The 16668-nt window shown below is 48.9% G+C and overlaps 1 protein-coding gene and 1 long non-coding RNA gene across 12 annotated transcripts in view; one reads left to right on the top strand and one right to left on the bottom strand.

Annotated features, from left to right (window-relative positions):
* Cacna1a (calcium voltage-gated channel subunit alpha1 A) overlaps positions 1–16668 on the top strand; it is a 297093-nt gene that overhangs the window by 166723 nt on the left and 113702 nt on the right. For all 11 annotated transcript variants that reach the window (NM_012918.6, XM_087593877.1, XM_087593876.1 and 8 more), the window contains 3 exon segments: positions 3039–3130; positions 6891–7043; positions 11489–11682. In NM_012918.6, coding sequence (NP_037050.3) covers positions 3039–3130; positions 6891–7043; positions 11489–11682 — 439 coding nt within the window.
* LOC134483326 (uncharacterized) overlaps positions 1–16668 on the bottom strand; it is a 72293-nt gene that overhangs the window by 20947 nt on the left and 34678 nt on the right. Inside the window, exon 2 of the long non-coding RNA XR_015644020.1 lies at positions 3790–3890. This is a non-coding gene — a long non-coding RNA (uncharacterized LOC134483326). The remainder of the gene's footprint in view (positions 1–3789; positions 3891–16668) is intronic.

The raw sequence follows: 16668 nt of genomic DNA, 5'->3' as shown, positions 1-16668 counted from the left end.
TGATTTCTGCTGGGTCTTGGCATCCTCCTCTGTAAAATGGGCCATGAGTGGCTGGCAGCCTCAGATGCAGGCCGGATACAGCGCGCCCAGGCAGGCTCCCTGATGCATAGCGTTAATGGCAGCTATATATAAACCAGGGCCTCCTTTGTACTCCCACCGCCTCTGCCCTACTTCTAGCCCTCATTACGCCGGCTGCTCTCAGCTCCTTCCTCACTCGGGCTTCATCACCACCAATCTGTCAAGCTTGTCTTCCTCTTGCCAGCCCTAATCATGTCCTGCCTCTGCTCCACAACCTCCTGTGACTCCCGCTGTCCACCGGGCAGGCAAGGCACATCCTGATAGTCCCCAGGTTGCACTCCCGATTCCTACCACCCTTGGGGAAGTGGGTGCTTCCAAGCCCCTGGGAGCCAGCTGAATCACGCTCGGCAGAAGAGAAGCCAGTGCTTGGGCTCTCCTGAGGCCTGGGCCAGCTAAAGCCAAGGTCTCAGGGTGAGCACACTTGGGGCAGCCCTGAAGCCTAGGTCTGAGAGTGTCTGACTGTGCCCTGGATCTCTTCGGCACTGTGCTCCACTGTTGGGGGTCTCCCTTTTCCAGTTTCCTGCCTCCTGATTCAGGAGCCACAGAGGACCTTGATCTTGGATCTGTGGGCCATCCTTGGGCTGATTTCCTATCGAGCACCAGCCCTGCCCATGCCCAGTTCTGATTATCTCAGGCTCTGGCCCTGCCCCCACCCTGGTATTTGTTTTAGTTCAAGGGTAGACTTGAACTCCTTTTGTCTTTGAAGAATAGTGATGGGGGGGGAGGGCTGGAGCAGAATCAGCAGAGAGACTGGGGGGGGGCTGCAGTGACACAGGGCTTTGCTCTGAGAAAGGTCTGAGAAAGCGAGGGGCAAGATGGGGATCCTAAGACAGTGCAATTCCAGTTGGACACAGTGTTCTGTGCTTGTGGTCTCTGGGAGGCTGAGGCAGAATGATCACAGGTTTAAAGCCAGCTTGGATTACAAGTGAGAACCTGTCTCAGAGAGGCCAGGGGTCAAAGGAGGATCCCAGTGGCAGGGCTCACTCTGCATGGCTGTGGTCTTGGACCCCATCATCAGTACCACAAAGAACAATAATTAATGCTAATATTTTAGAGCTGGAGCTCTAGCCCAGAGGCAGAGTGTTTTGTAGCTGGGAATGGAGGTTCCTGCCTATTAACACAGCACTTAAGGGGAGACAGGAAAACTGTCCCCCTTCCAAGACCAACAACATGGGCTACAAAGTAAAAACTTGTCTTAAACATATGTATGGCATATATATATATATACATATATATATATATGTAATTTAAGACGTGTGTGTGTGTGTGTGTGTGTGTGTGTGTGTGTGTGTAAGTACAAGTGCATCCCTTTAATCTCAATATACCTCGTTCAATAGCAGGGGAGAGATCTTGTGTCTAACAAGGGCAAAGGCAAGGGTCAGCATCTGAAGGTCGTCCCCTAACCTCCTCGAGCAGCCCGTGGCACATGCACGCCCATACACACAATCCACAGGAGGTTGTCTGCAGGTTGACATACATAGCACCCCAGTCCACAGGAGGAATGTGGACCCGTTGTTTCAGTACGGCACTAGGTCATCCTGGAAGCACGCACTGTAGATAACAGAGAATGGCTGAACTTTGCGCCATGGCTGGTCTGTTCTCTTCTCCCTCCACTTGGGATGAAAGTCAGGGCCTTGTGGATGTTAAACAGACACTTAGACACTGAGCCACACTCCAGTTCTTCACTGCGGGATTCTAGGCAGGGACTCTACCCCTGAGCCACACTCTGTCCCAATCTGGATAAGAACCCTGGGATGCTGCCCCCATGTGATAAGGAGCTGTACTGATATAAATGCCACCATTTCCCTTCCAACCCTGTCTTTCCCGGTTTGCCTCCCTCACACGTTTTTTTCTCCTCAGTACACATCACTTTGACATTTGATGTGTTTACTGGGTTCTCTCAGCTTCCTCAACACACACAGACCCTTAACTCCTCTGTGCGTGCCAGGCAACAGCTTCTGTCTGCACAGAAACAGGAAAGCCGGGCTCAGGAATAAAGTGGTGCTTGTCAGAGGAAATCTGAAGGAGCCCAAAGAAAACTGCAAAGTTGGGGTGAGCCAGGCATGGTCGGAATCCCGGCGTTCAGGAGGTTGTGAAATCAGAACAGCACGGCTCAGGCCAGCTTGTGCTGTGTGATAAGATGGTCTCTTGAAGAGAGAGAGAGAGTGTGTGTGTGCGTGCACGCGCGCTCGTGCACGCGCACGTACATACGTGTATACTGAGGCAGGAGGATTTCTATGAGCTCAAAACAGCATGAGCAGGGTTGGGGATTTAGCTCAGTGGTAGAGCGCTTGCCTAGGAAGCGCAAGGCCCTGGGTTTGGTCCCCAGCTCCGAAAAAAAAGAGCCCCCCCCAAAAAAACAAAAAACAAAACAAAAAAACAGCATGAGCTATATAATAAGTATGTTACATTGTCATACTGTTATATATACATATATATACATATATATATATACATTTGCTGGGTGGGGTGGTTTATGCTTTTCACCCTAGCACTTGGGAGGCAGAATCTGCAAGAAGATCTCTATGAGTTTGGGTCATCCTGGTCTACATAATTAGCTCCAGACCAGTCAAGGCTACACAGTGACGTAGTGTCTCAAAAAATTATATACGTGTGGACAGGCACACTTGCATATTTATCACATATAAGACAAGCATTTGGTGGAGGAAGAGAAAAGAGAACAGGGTGTCACTGGCTGTCTCTGCCCGTCTGTGTACTCCAGGCTAGCTGGCCCATGAGCATTTGGGACTAAAGGTATGTCCCCTCTCTGTGGGTACATATAGGCACCATAACATCACACACATACTTGGAAAGAAAGAGGGGGGTAATAAACCACCTCTCATTCCAAAAGACAGGAATTTTCACTGTCACTCAATGAGAGATAGAACTGACTTGGTGTTGTCTAGTCCCCAGCTGAGGTGACCCTAGCTTTTGTGTCTTACTGTCATTTTCTCCTGTAGCATCTTGGCCACTGTCGGGACGGAGTTTGATCTACGGACACTGAGGGCGGTTCGTGTGCTGCGGCCACTCAAGCTGGTGTCTGGAATCCCAAGTGCGTGAGTCTCCGTCCTTCTAGAAGACTCTGCTTAGCCCCCACCCCTCCCCATTCCCATCAGGGCATGCTCCCCGTCAGGGGTTCACAGGAACCAGGTCTACATGGTCTCTGGAAGCAGGTCAGAGGCCTCACCCCTTTATTGAGCGCCTATAGTCTCCCAGGCGTCATGCTCTGCGCATGTCTTCTTTAGCACCCAGAACCTATCATATAATCAATGCCACGTCTCCATTTTAGAAGTAGGCACAGAGGCTTGGGATGGCTGAATAGTTGGATTAGGGTCACATGAGAAAGAAGGGTCCAAGTGAGAGTTAGCAAGCAGAACTGCATGCCTGGGAGGTAGCCCTGTGGTAATGACTGTGCCTTTAGTACCTGTGAATGGAACACTGCACAGAGAGCCTCCAATGCTCTCATCTTGCCACTGTACTCAGTCGGTGGATATCCATTGCACAGATGAGAAGGGTGAGGTTCAGAGGAGTTCTTGACAGGTGGGTAGGTTGAACACAGGGACCATGCACACTTCCCTGCTTGCTTGTTCTCCAGGGATGTCTGGGCTTCACACCATGGGGAGGGCCGCAGCACAGGCTCAGGATTCTGTCCCCAGTGTTCCAAGCCAGACCAGATGCCGCCAGAGGGCTATTTCTAGCCCACGTTCTCACCTGATAGAAATCAGAAAGCAGTTGTTCTGGGCAGCTGAAGGATGGTTCAGTTCGTAGAATACTTTCCACAACCGTGAGGCCCTGAGTTTAGTGGCAAAGAACTAAAAAAAAAAAAAAAAAAAAGATGGGTGTGGTGATGTCCGTAATTCTAGTGCTGGGAAGTGGAGACAGAGGCTCCCTGGAGCTCATGGCCAGCCGGTTTCGCTGAATCAATGAGTATCAGGTTTAGTGAGATTTGAGGAAGACACCCGACATCAACCTCAAGCTTACACACACACACACACACACACACACACACACACACACACACACACGGGGGTGGGGTGGGGGTGGGGGGGGGACAAATAAGCACTCCGCTGCCCTGTCATTGTGTCCCAGTATTAGCCTCATGCTGATCTGAGCCTCTCCCATCCGGATCTAAAGAGGTCTCTCAGTATTTGCCTCGCTGTGGCTTCCCCCTCAGCCCCACAAGAAAGTTTAAAATTAAAATGAAAAGATTTCCCAGGTGACTACTAGCACATTTATTTTACAGGGAAAAGGAGCTCATAGCCAGGTTCTGGGAGCCCAGCAGGCGCCTGTGTCCCATTAAATTAAGAGCAGGTGACAAGCCAGTACTAACACGATGGCGCTGCTCACCCTGGTGGATAGGGTGAGCCTGACATTTGCTAGGATGAAGGGAGGGAACAAGGAGAAGGCAAAGGTGCCTGCGCACCTGAGCTCCCTTCCTGGGCCCCACGCGGAGAGCCCCACTTCCTGTGAGTCCTCCTATGACCTTTACGGCTCACTGTGACACATAGGCTCACACAATAGATAGATAGATAGACAGACGGATGGATGGACAGACAGACAGGCAGATAGATAGAAGTAGATAGGTAGGTAGGTAGATCGATAGATAGATAGATAGATAGATAGATAGATAGATAGATAGACAGACAGACAGATAGAGATAGGTAGATATAGGTAGATAGGTAGACAGACAGACGGATGGATGGACAGACAGACAGGCAGATAGATAGAGGTAGATAGGTAGATATAGATAGATAGATAGATAGATAGATAGATAGATAGATAGATAGATAGATAGACAGACAGAGATAGGTAGATAGGTAGATATAGGTAGATAGGTAGACAGACAGACAGACAAATGTATGTAAGTGGAGGGCTGGAGAGTCAGCTCAGTGGTTAAGAGCACTGGCTGCTCTTCTAGAGGACCTGGGTTCAGTTCCCAGCATCCAAATAGCATCTCACAACTGTCTGTAACTCCAGTTTTGGGAGTTCTGACACCCTCTCACAGACAACCCTGCAGGCAAACGCCAGTGCACACAAAAAAGTCATTAAAGCCGGGCAGTGGTGGTGCACGTCTTTAGTTCCAGCATTCAGCAGGCAAAGGCAGATGGGTCTCTGCGAGTTCGAGGCCAGCCTGATCTACAGAGCTAGGTCCAGGACAGCCAAGGCTACACAAGGATACCCCGTCTCAAAAACCAAATAATAATAAAAATAATAACAAAAAAACACTTACCTGTGAAGAACACAAGGAAGAGCCCTTACATAGCCTGCCCAGTGTCCATAGGCTCCCCACACACAGATTCAGTGTCTGAAAGAGTCCGTGAGCGCACAGCTCTGTCTGTACAGAGCACATGCCTAGTCTAATAATTATTTATGTAGTATTAATATCGTATTAGGTATTAAAAGTCATATAGAAGCTGGGTGTAGTGACTCACACCATTGATCCCAGCCCTAGAGAGGCAGAGGCAGGTGGATTTTTTTTTAACTTGAGGCCAGTCTGGTCTACATAGAGAGTTCCAGGACAGTCAGGGCTAGAAAGAGAAAACCTGTCTCAAAAGAAAAGAAGTTATCCCAAGGTTATTTAAGTTCCACGGGAAGGTATGTGCAGACTGTGCAGGCAGCATCCACTTTACTGAGCAGACGCAGGTGTCTGCGGACACTCCTGACCTCTGGGTACTGCACGGTCTGTGCACAGCACAGAGACTGCAGTCGGGATTCAACCTGCTTCACAGGGAAGTTAGAATCTCATGCTTCTAACTAGAGAAAGAGGGAGGGAAGGAGGTCAGGGAAGAAGTTGTTATGACATCTCTTGAGTTTAGGGCAGTGGTGGGTGGACATAGCTCAGTTGGTAAATCACTCGTGAGGATAACGGGACTTGGATCCCTAAGACCCACAGAAAAGAAGCAAACCTATTCTAAAGCTGTCCTCTGACCTCCGCAACACACAACCATGAACCAAATTACCAAACCGTCTAGAATCATGGGACTCTTTGCATAAGATGAAATTTTAAAGTATTTCTAGTTTAACCCTTTCCCGTCTCTCAAAAAACAAAACAAAACAAAAACAAAACAAAAAACTACCTGAAACTGTTCCTGACCCATGGCTGTAAAGCCCTAGTGAGGTAAAGACACCGATGGTGGGCCTGCAAGGACAAGGGCTTGCCTGGGCCCCGACCTGATGTTCTCTGCTTCCCGATCTTCCACACCTAGCTCGCCATGGCCCCCAGGGACGCCCTGACCCCGGTGTCATCCCTCTCAATTGAGTCCCTGACAACAGGGAAGCCTGTGTGGTGGGTAGGGAGCAGCAGGCTACGTCAGGCACGCACAAGTGTGAACTCTTGACGTTGCTGTCTCTTGAGCCCATAGAGGAACCAGATCTCCCCGAGCCTCACTTCCCAGCCAGCTGCCTGGACGGGTCAGGGCCACAAGCTGAGGAGTTTCTGGGAATCTAGTTCCTTGGATTTGAGAGTTGAGGTGCTGGCTGCAGGCCTATGCAGGGTTGCTGGTAACCTCAGGGACATTCGGGATGAAGGAAAAAGTGGCCCCTATTGGCTTGGGGCACTTTAGGGAAACAGTGCCCCCTTTTGGAAGGAAGCTACTGAGCAGCCCAGAAAATGGCTAGAAAGCCCTGGCCAGCTACCCTTTGGGCCCTAAAACTCCTGGAAGTAGATAATAAATATTTTTAAAGTTTTATAACCAAAAAGGCCTTTCTTGGGGTGCCGTGACCGCCTCCCTCTTTGCCAACCCCACGCCAGGCTCCAGGGAGGCACTGGGCGGGGTCCTTGCTCACCGGCCGGCCTCTCTCTGTCTCCCCAGGTTTACAAGTCGTCCTGAAGTCAATCATGAAGGCGATGATCCCTCTGCTGCAGATCGGCCTCCTCCTGTTTTTTGCAATCCTTATTTTTGCAATCATAGGGTTAGAATTTTATATGGGAAAATTTCATACCACCTGCTTTGAAGAGGGGACAGGTAGGTCTGCACCGTGGTATTTGAGGTTTTCCTTGGGGTGGGGGTTGGGGAGGAAAGCTCTAGAAAGGAGAGGGAAGGACATCCGTCCTCCCAACCACAGAGCAGCTGAGACTGGGCGCTGCGACCATGAAACAAAGGGACGGCTTACAGTCCACAGAAGCAAAGCTGTGTGTTAGCCACGGATAGTGACACAGGCCTGTGATCCCAGAATCTGGGGGCAGAAGAAGCAGGTAGATCTCTGAGGTGGAGGCCAGCCAGGTTTACAGGCTACTTCTGGGACAGCCAGTGCTACACCTAAAGAGAAAAAGAAAGCTGTGTGCAGAGCTGGGGGCTGAGGTCTTGCTGAACATGCGTGAGGCCTTGGATACATCCCCAGCACAGCCAAACTGCCTGCAGGAAAGACGCCAGCCACAACCGCCTCTGAAAACTCGATTGCAGCTACAGCATTGGGCTTGGGGGCCCCTAGAAGGCAACCCAGGAGCAAGTGGTTTATTCGAAAGTGATCCCTGAGATACCCCTGGGAGACAGAAAGACAGGCTCAGGGCATGCTCTTGGGCAGGTTTTCCTGTGAACATGGGAAACGCGCGGTGGTGTCTGGAAACACCAGGAAGTACACTTCGATCACAGACACAGAGGGCAGGGCAAGGTAACAGTATGAACAAGGGATGATCCTGCCCTGCTCCCTCAGAACCCAACACCTGACAGGTCATGTCCCAGGCAGTGGGAACCCTGCCTGATAGAATCCTGTCTCACTCAGTCAGAACCCAGGACCCAGCAGGTGCTGCCTGCCCATGCAGTCAGGGCCCCTGTGCCCCATCATGCTTTTGTTAACCCTTGGGAGGCTGAGTCCAGAGGGAGCAGTGATTTGGGTCCCACAGAGATCAGCATGAAGGTACAGCTGGGGCTCAAGTCTGAGCAGTAGTACAGAAGGCATTTGGAGGTGCGGGCCCTTCTGGATGCATCCCGGTTCGATCCCAGACTCTCCAGAATTGAACCACCTGATGCCCAAACAGGAGGGTAGTGCCTGTGTTTCAGTACGTGGACCACCTACCGCAGAGCATGCACTCTAGGTTTCCAGAGCCAGAGAAAGCGTGAACCGTGGGCAGAGGGGTGCGGGACCTTGTCAGAAAAGACAGCCAGGGAGAGTAATAGCCTTGTACCAGCCACACCCACCCACCCCGAGCAAGTCCACAGAGATGATGCCCTTCCTGGTCCCAGCCGTGAAGGTTCTAGAAGGCCATGGACTTCATTTCTTCCTTCTCCCGCTTCTACTTTCCTGGGCTTGTGAAGTTTTCTCAATACGGAATGGCCTAATTATTTCTTTCTCCAATGAAGAAGGTGTTAATTGAGGCAGATCTATTTCTGCACCTGGCCTCACCCAGGCGGAAGACAGAGAAAGAGCGTGTGTCTGTCAGCCACACGCAGAAACACCCAAACTTAGGGCTCGGGGACTTAGGCTGTGTGAGCTTCCTGGGGTGTTTGTGTTTTTGTTTTGTTTTCCCACCTGGCTAGGGTCCCAGTGGGGTTGTGGGGGGACAGGTGTAGGTGGAACCGTGGAGGACAGGAGCCTGGAATCGGGAGGCGATCCAACGAGCTCCTGATTAAGACTGTAAAATGTGTGAGTAAGAGACAGATATATACAGACGCCCCGGCAGCAGGCTAATTTTAAAATATATTTATAGCTGAATTTCTCCGACTCCGGATGGCTGTGTTTCTCGAATCAACCCTGGGAGTGCTTGGCGGACGGCTAGAGTTGAGGGGGCTGGGGTCGAGCACACCTCTGGAAGATGTTGCTAAAGATAGGTGGTTTCCAGCCACAGGCACGGGAAGCCCACTTCCTGTCACCCACAGCCATCCCACACATTCACAGACTCCAAGACAAAGTGGAATGCTTCCTGTTTTCTAAGAGTTTTCAGAATCCTAGATGAACAAGGCCCTGGCTTGCAGATATTTCTAGGCAGGAGGCCGAGTGCTTCCCACTCACAGGAAAATTGGGGGGGGGGACCCCAGGATTGCCAGGTGAGCATGGAGGGCTTCATAGGAGCCAGATTTGGGCTAGAAATGGTGTAGAGAAAGTTCTGGAGACATAAATGATCTTCCCATTAGAGCCTCTGTAGAGTTTTTCTTCCTGCCCTGAGTCTTAAGCTTTAAAGATCCCACTCTCCTATGTGAACTATGTCCAAGCAGTCTAGCCCTCTAAGCTAGAGGCAAAGCCTTTTGTTGCCTTTGTCTAGTTTATAATTTGTTGTGCTTTTATCTTTATTTTTCATTTGGTTTGGTCTCTGTCTCACTGTATAGCCCAGGCTAGCCTGAAACCAGTCATCTTTGGATCCGGGTGCTGGGGTGACAGGTGTGAGCCACTCACTATCCCTAGTGTGTACCCTTCTGTTGGCGGGATGCACCATCCATCAAGTGGGAGCTGCACACGGTCTTCCTTCCCTGCGTGCAGTTGGAGTGGGCTCCGTAGAGCCAGCTGCACACAGGAAACGGAAACTGGAGCTTTTAGACACTTGGCTGCTGCTGCTGCTGCTGCTGCTGTTGTTATTGTTGTTGTTGCTGCTGCTGCTGCTGTTGTTGTTGTTGCTGCTGCTGCTGTTGTTGTTGTCATTGTTGTTTTCAAACATGTCCTCTCCCCTGAACCCCGAGCCTTCTTGGTCCTGGGGGTGTTGTGAGAGGAGGTTTTCCAAGAGTCAGAGCTACACAGTGGGTTTGTGGCCGGATTAAGCCAGGTGTTAGCCGTGGGTGCTCCATGCCTCCCCGTCACGGATGTGACCTGCACAGCCCGCTCCTCCCCTGCAGGCTGCCTTGGCTCTCAGTGTTAAGCAGGATCCCTTGGCATTCCTGGTGTATCACAGTTATCTCCTGTTATTGGGGAGAACACTTGGTTCTGCTCCCACCCTCAGGTAAGGGTGGGAACATGTGTGTACCCCATGCATGTCATAAAGAAAAGCATTCAGCAGGGCCCTACAAGTACACCCGGATGACATGCATCTTACGGTGGCCTGATCTGACCATGCTGTGGACCACAGACCACGTCTCGGTCTCTAAAGACTGCACAGATACAGCATAGATTGCTGGATCACATGGCTGCCAACTAAGCCTGGGAAGAAAGAGTTATGAAGGCTTGGAAACCAAGAGTCGTGTAGATGACACAATCTGGTGTTGGGAATTTGTTCTTACAATATTCTAGCAAGTGGTCTGAGTGTGTAGGGGGTGGACGTGAGCAAGGCTGGCCCAGGATCACTTGATGTTGTGATCAGTAATGGGTGCGTGGGAAGTCACCTCTCTGTCTTCCTTTTTTTCTCAGTGTTTTTCTTTCCCCCCTCAGAGAAATATTTTTTAGTTACCTATTGGTCAAAGGAGATATAATAATGGGAACTGGGGGTCGTGTTACTTAAGGTTCTATTGCTGTGAAGAGACAGCATGAGCTCAGCAACTCTTACAAAGGAAAATATTTAATTGGGGCTGGCTTACAGTTCAGATGTTCAGTCCATTATCATCATGGCAGGAAGCATGGTAGCATCCAGGCAAACATGGTGCTGGAGAAGGAGCTCAGAGCTCTACATCTGGATCATAGACAGCAGGAAGAGAAAGAGACGCTACGCTGTTCTTGAGCTTCTAAAACCTCAAAGCCTACCCTCGGTGACACACTTCTTCCAATGAGAGCACACATCTCAATAATGCCACTCCCTAGTGACCAAGCATTCAAATACATGACTCTGTAGGGACCACAGCTACTCAAGCCACCATAGGGACGGTTTTCACAACAGTAAAGAGTGACTGTGACATTGTTTCTGAGATGCAGTCAAAGCTACACTTGAAGGACAATTTGTAACCTTAAAGAGAAAGACTCAGTTTCAACAGGTTAAGAAAAGACAGAGGCTAAGGTGGTGGTGGCACACACCTTTAATCCCAGCACTCAGGAGGCAGAGGCAGGCGGATCTCTGAGTTCAAGGCCAATCTGGTCTACAGAGCAAGTTTTAAGACAGCCAAGACTACACAGAGAAACCCTGTCTTGGAAAAGGAAAGGCAAAGAAAGAGTTTAAACTGGTGGAAAACAGGCAAAAACTAATGAGAGTTGAAGGATCTGGTGATGCACACGGTTAAGAGATCTAGAACTGGGCTGGAGAGATGGCTAAGTGGTTAAGAGCACTGACTGCTCTTCCAGAGGTCCTGAGTTCAAATCCCAGCAACCACTTGGTAGCTCACAACCATCTGTAATGGGATCTGATGCCTTTTTCTATTGTGTTTGAAGACAGCTACAGTGTACTTATATATATAATAAATAAATAAATCTTGAGAGAGAGAGAGAGAGAGAGAGAGAGAGAGAGAGAGAGAGAGAGATCTAACACCAAATGCTGATGTCATCTCATCCCAGTAACCATGGTTTCCCATCCTCAGCTGGTTTTCCCTTCTCCCCTTACCCTCCCCTCTGTCCTTCTTAGACGACATCCAGGGTGAGTCGCCAGCTCCGTGTGGGACAGAGGAGCCTGCCCGCACCTGCCCCAACGGGACCAAATGTCAGCCGTACTGGGAAGGGCCCAACAACGGCATCACTCAGTTCGACAACATCCTGTTTGCTGTGCTCACTGTTTTCCAGTGCATCACCATGGAAGGATGGACTGATCTCCTCTACAATGTAAGTGCTGCTGGAGCATGCCCAGTGGTGGGGAGGGGATCCCCGAGCTGGGTCAAACCCGGTGGTCTTGGAAAATGCCAGAGGCTCCTACATAGACAGTACTTCCTACTGGTACCTCAGCTGTGTGTTAAATTTGGTCTCAGTGTGTGATCCTGAATTCAGTATGGGTAAAAAGAAAAGTAGGACCATCGTGCCCTGGGCATGCCCTTCTGTGACATATGGAGTCTATAGCACCCATGGGGGAAGGGGTGACTATAAGGGTGCTGCTGTCCAGTTTCTAGGTCGTGGTAAGTTATTGGAACCCTAAGTTGTCTAAGCTTGAGTCCATTCATTTCTGTGAGATCCTTTCCTATGTGTTAACGTGTCCCCATTAGGCAGCCACCAGCACGAACACAGCTGGAGCTTGGGCACACATGCCAGACTTTCTACATATCTACACAGGTGGTTACCTGGCAGGACAAAACTGTGAACCGAAGCGGGGAGAGAGGAGCCAGGTCGTGGTCACAGACAGTGGCTGGCTCACCCATTCTATAATACATGACAGACACCCAGATTCTAGAAGCACTGAGTGTATTTGATTTAGTCACTCTGAAATGCGTACACTTGGGAAGCACCCCGTCACCAGCCAGGGTGCCTGCCCTGCCTTCCGCTTTAGTCGCTAAGCATCTCTCAGCAGCCATGGGTCATTGGGTCACCTGACACCACGGTCCCAGGTGAAATGGGGTGGAACTTGAACAGCTCCCGTGTTCTCTAAATCATGCTGTGCCTGCCTTTGCATCACGGATGCTCCCCGTGTTCTCTAAATCATGCTGTGCCTGCCTTTGCATCACGGATGCTCTCGACGTGGTTCGCGCTGTGTAGTTCAGAGAGCATGGGTGAGAGGTGTTCTGAGTGTGCTCGGTGCGGGTGTGTGTCATCTTCTGACTGTTTCTGACCACAGAGCCAGAGGACAGGCTGCAAGAGAAGAACCAGAGCTACTGCTCGGGCTGGGAGGTGGTCCAGTAGATAAAGTGCTTGTCTCGTATGGGCGAAGGTCAGGTGTGAATCCTCATGTGGATGCCAAGCGGGGAGGGGGTAGCCTGCCTGTACCTGCTGTGCTCAGGAAACAGAGATGGGATTCCTAGACAAGCTGGCTGCCCAGACTAGCCAGTGTCAAGATCTGCCTCACACACAAGCGTGTGACATGTGCACACACACACACTGCACACACCCACACGTTCATTCTTTTCATCTGTATTGTCCATCCTAGCACCTTAATGTCACACCCTACACTTTTCCATGCATCCTTCTCTCTCTCCTCTAACATCATATTCTAGAATGTTCTATGTGGCAAGACAGAGTTCTTATTCTTTGTATAGGAGCATAGTGTTGCCTTGTGTGGCTGCCCACAGTTTGTCTGCTTCGTCTCTCAGAGAGACATATCAGGATGCCTCCCACCACCACCAAAATCAGGTACACTGAAGCCTTGAGCCCTGCTGCACTGTGAGTTTTCCATGAATCTGGAGGATTCTCCTCCCCAAAGACGGATCACAGCTAAATTAATTTATACAGTGGCTTTTTAAAAAATGAAATTAGGATGGGGAGATGGCTCACATGGGAAAATGCTTGCCACACAAGAATGGGGATTTGAGTTTGACCCACAGAATCCATGCCAAAACAAAAAACAAACAAAAAAAAAGCACTAGATATGGTAGCTTGTTCCTGTAATGCCAGAGCTGGGGAGGTGGAGGCAGGAGGACCCCTGGCATTTGACAAACTACCCTATCAAGTTCCAGGCCAGCGAGAGACTCCGCCTTAAAAATAAAAAGGTGGACAGCACCTGTGGTGCAATACCCAAAGTTAAACTGTGTCTTACACATGCATACACATATAAACACACACACATGCATCTATACATGCATGTTATACTCCAATGCATACATATACACATGCATGTACACACACATGTACACATGCATACACATACATCTAATAAGTGCATGTTTATAATATATATACATGCACACACACATACAAATACATGCATACACATGCATATACAGTCATGTATTTACACAAAGCAAGATGAATGACAGAACCAATTATATTGTAATTCTCATATTTGTAAAGCAGGTTTATGAGTTGAATGTGGTGGCTCAGAGCTGTTATGTAGGCACTGGGGAGCCTGAGATAGGAGGGTTGAAAGCTTGAGATCATGCTTGGTCACTTAGTATGACACTATCTCAGAACAAGACAAAAGAGGGCTAGAGAGATGGCTCACACATTAAAAGTGCATACTGCTCTTGCAGAGGACCTGGATTCTGTTCCCAGCACCCACACTAGGTAGCTCACAACTGCATATAGCTCTAAGGGATCTGATGTCCTCTTCTGGTCTCCAAGGGAACACATAATATTAGATAGGTAGGTAGGTAGGTAGGTAGGTAGATAGATAGATAGATAGATAGATAGATAGATAGATAGATAGGTATGTAGATAGATAAATGATAAATAGATGATAGATGATTGATAGATATATAGGTAGATGAATGGATGGATGGATGGATAGATAGATAGATAGATAGATAGATAGATAGATAGATAGATAGATAGATAGGTAGGTAGGTAGGTAGGTAGATAGGTAGATAGGTAGATAGGTAGATAGGTAGATAGGTAGATAGGTAGATAGGTAGATGGATAGATAGGTTTTTTCTAAAACCATTATGGAGCATCACCAGCCAGCTATTACAACAGGCCATATGGCAGTGGGTCACGTGAGTCTTGTGGTTTCATGGCAGTACCAAGTTTCAAAGACTTTATGTAGCTCTCTGAGACTTACTGACTCTCACAGTGGCACCTGCAGTTACTTTAGTTGGAAAGTGATAGTTTAGCAAGTAACTGAAATCCTCGACCTCCATTGGGTGGCTCAATCCAATACTTCCTTGTTGCCCAGTGTTAGTAATTCAAAAACAGCCTTGTTCTTGGGACTGGAGAGATGGCTTAATGGGTAAGAACACACAGTGCTCTTCCTGAGGACCTGAGTTCAATTCTCAGTCACCCACATCATGTGACTTACAATTGTCTATAACTCTCCGGGGGATCTCTGACCACACACACACACACACACACACACACACACACACACACACACAAACACACACACACACACACACACACACACACACAAATAAAATGGTAAAAATCTGTTTAAAAAACCCAGCTTTGTGCTGATCATGTCATGCCTATAATCCTAGTACTCAGGAACCAGAGGCAAGTAGATCTCTGAATTTGAGAACAGTCTGTTCTACACAGTAAGCTGCAAGCAAGCCAGCCAAAGCCAGACTCAGAAAACAAAACAACAAAAACAAAACAAAAGCCTGTATTAAGGTGTGGGGTTTTTTTGGGTTTTTTTTTTTTTTTTTTTTTTTTTTGTGGTTTTGATACCATCCTCTAGATGAGAAACAGACTTATTGGGAAGGAGGGGTCAGTCTACCAAGGCTCCCAGACAATTGCAACAGAACAGGGTCAGTTCTAATCCAACCCTAGGATCTATTCCTTGCAGCCCTCTCTGTGTTAGTCCCCATATGTGTCTCTTATGTATTAATTTGCATATGCATTCTCCATCTCTCCTTCCTCTCCGCTCTTCCTTGCCCTCCTCTTCCTCAGCCTCCTCCTCACCGTGTTTTCTTTCTTTCCTCCTCACTGTGTTTGTCCCCATGATCCCCTTTTACTGCATCTCTTCCCTGTGGTTGTATGAAGAAACAGCAAACCATTTGCTTTCTGTTACTAAACTCATAACTAATGACCACAAGCAGCAGAGGTGAGTTTGTGGCCTAAGCCTTTTCTCACTCACAGATGCTCTGGGGGACTCATTCACTCACCAAGTATCCATGGAGTGCCCACTGTGTGCAGCACCCTGTGGATGCCTAACATATGTGTGTATTAGCAACACCTACTGTGTGGTGACATTTCAGGATACTGAGGACTTGTCATGCTAGTGGGTGAAACCGATAAGTGTTAAATCCAAAACGGTGGACAAAACTGTTTTATACTCAGTGTGGGTCACAAAGACAGAGCCGGGCTACACATCAGTCCAGTTTCACTTTACACAAGTTCAATCAATCAATAAGGCACTTTGCCTTGCTAGCAGGAGGGCCTGAATCTGATCCCTAGGGAAAGTGCTCCATGCCTGTAACCCCAGAACTGTGAAGGCAGAGATGAGAACCTATGGGGCTAGCCTCGCCTACTTGGACAAGCCCCAAACCAGTAAGAGACCCCATCTCAAAGGAAGTGGTCAGTTGTTGGGGTGGATGGTATCCGTGGCTCCCCTCACCCAGCTACATTCATGAACATGCATACACACACATATCACAGAAAACATGTAGACATACATACATGAGACAGCGTGAATGAGTCATGAGTTAAGGGAAACGAACCCATCAAAGGTCACAGACTATCCAAGGGATAGGCAGAAATCCTCCTGAGAAGACCTAACAGAGGAGAGGGGAGCCTATGGGTCTTCCTCAAAGGACAACCCGGGAAGGTGGGCAGGGTGGGACAAAAGTCCCAAGGCAAGAGTGTTCTGGACTTTGTGACCAACACTGAAGCTGCAAAGTAGGTGGAGGGAGCTAGGGAAGGAAGAAGCCCAGGTGGTAACCGGCCTTACAGGACCACAGACTCGACAACTGAATGACCAGGTTGCCACAGTAGTGAGAGTGGATGGTAAAAGGACACCCCCCAAAAAGTAACAACAGTCAAGAAGGAGCCAATATGTTGATTAGCATAAGCTGTGGTCTTTGGCCTCCTTCATAGTCAGTACCAAACCTTGAGTTTTTCATGGCCAAACCTACCTCATCTTTACCTCAGAAATTATGGTATTGATTGTTTTCTTAAATTGAGGGGTTCAGGGGGGTGGAATTTTTTTAACATCTCTACTTTGGTTTTTGTTTTGTTTTGTTTGTTTTGTTCTGAATGAGCCAGGCTGGGGAGAGGGGAGGCAAAAGGCACCTA

The sequence above is a fragment of the Rattus norvegicus genome, chromosome 19 (genome assembly GCF_021556685.1).
Source record: "Rattus norvegicus strain SHRSP/BbbUtx chromosome 19, alternate assembly SHRSP_T2T, whole genome shotgun sequence".
NCBI lineage: Eukaryota > Metazoa > Chordata > Mammalia > Rodentia > Muridae > Rattus > Rattus norvegicus.
The sequence above is the reverse complement of the archived record's forward strand: the minus strand, read 5'-3'. Positions and strand labels throughout refer to the sequence as shown.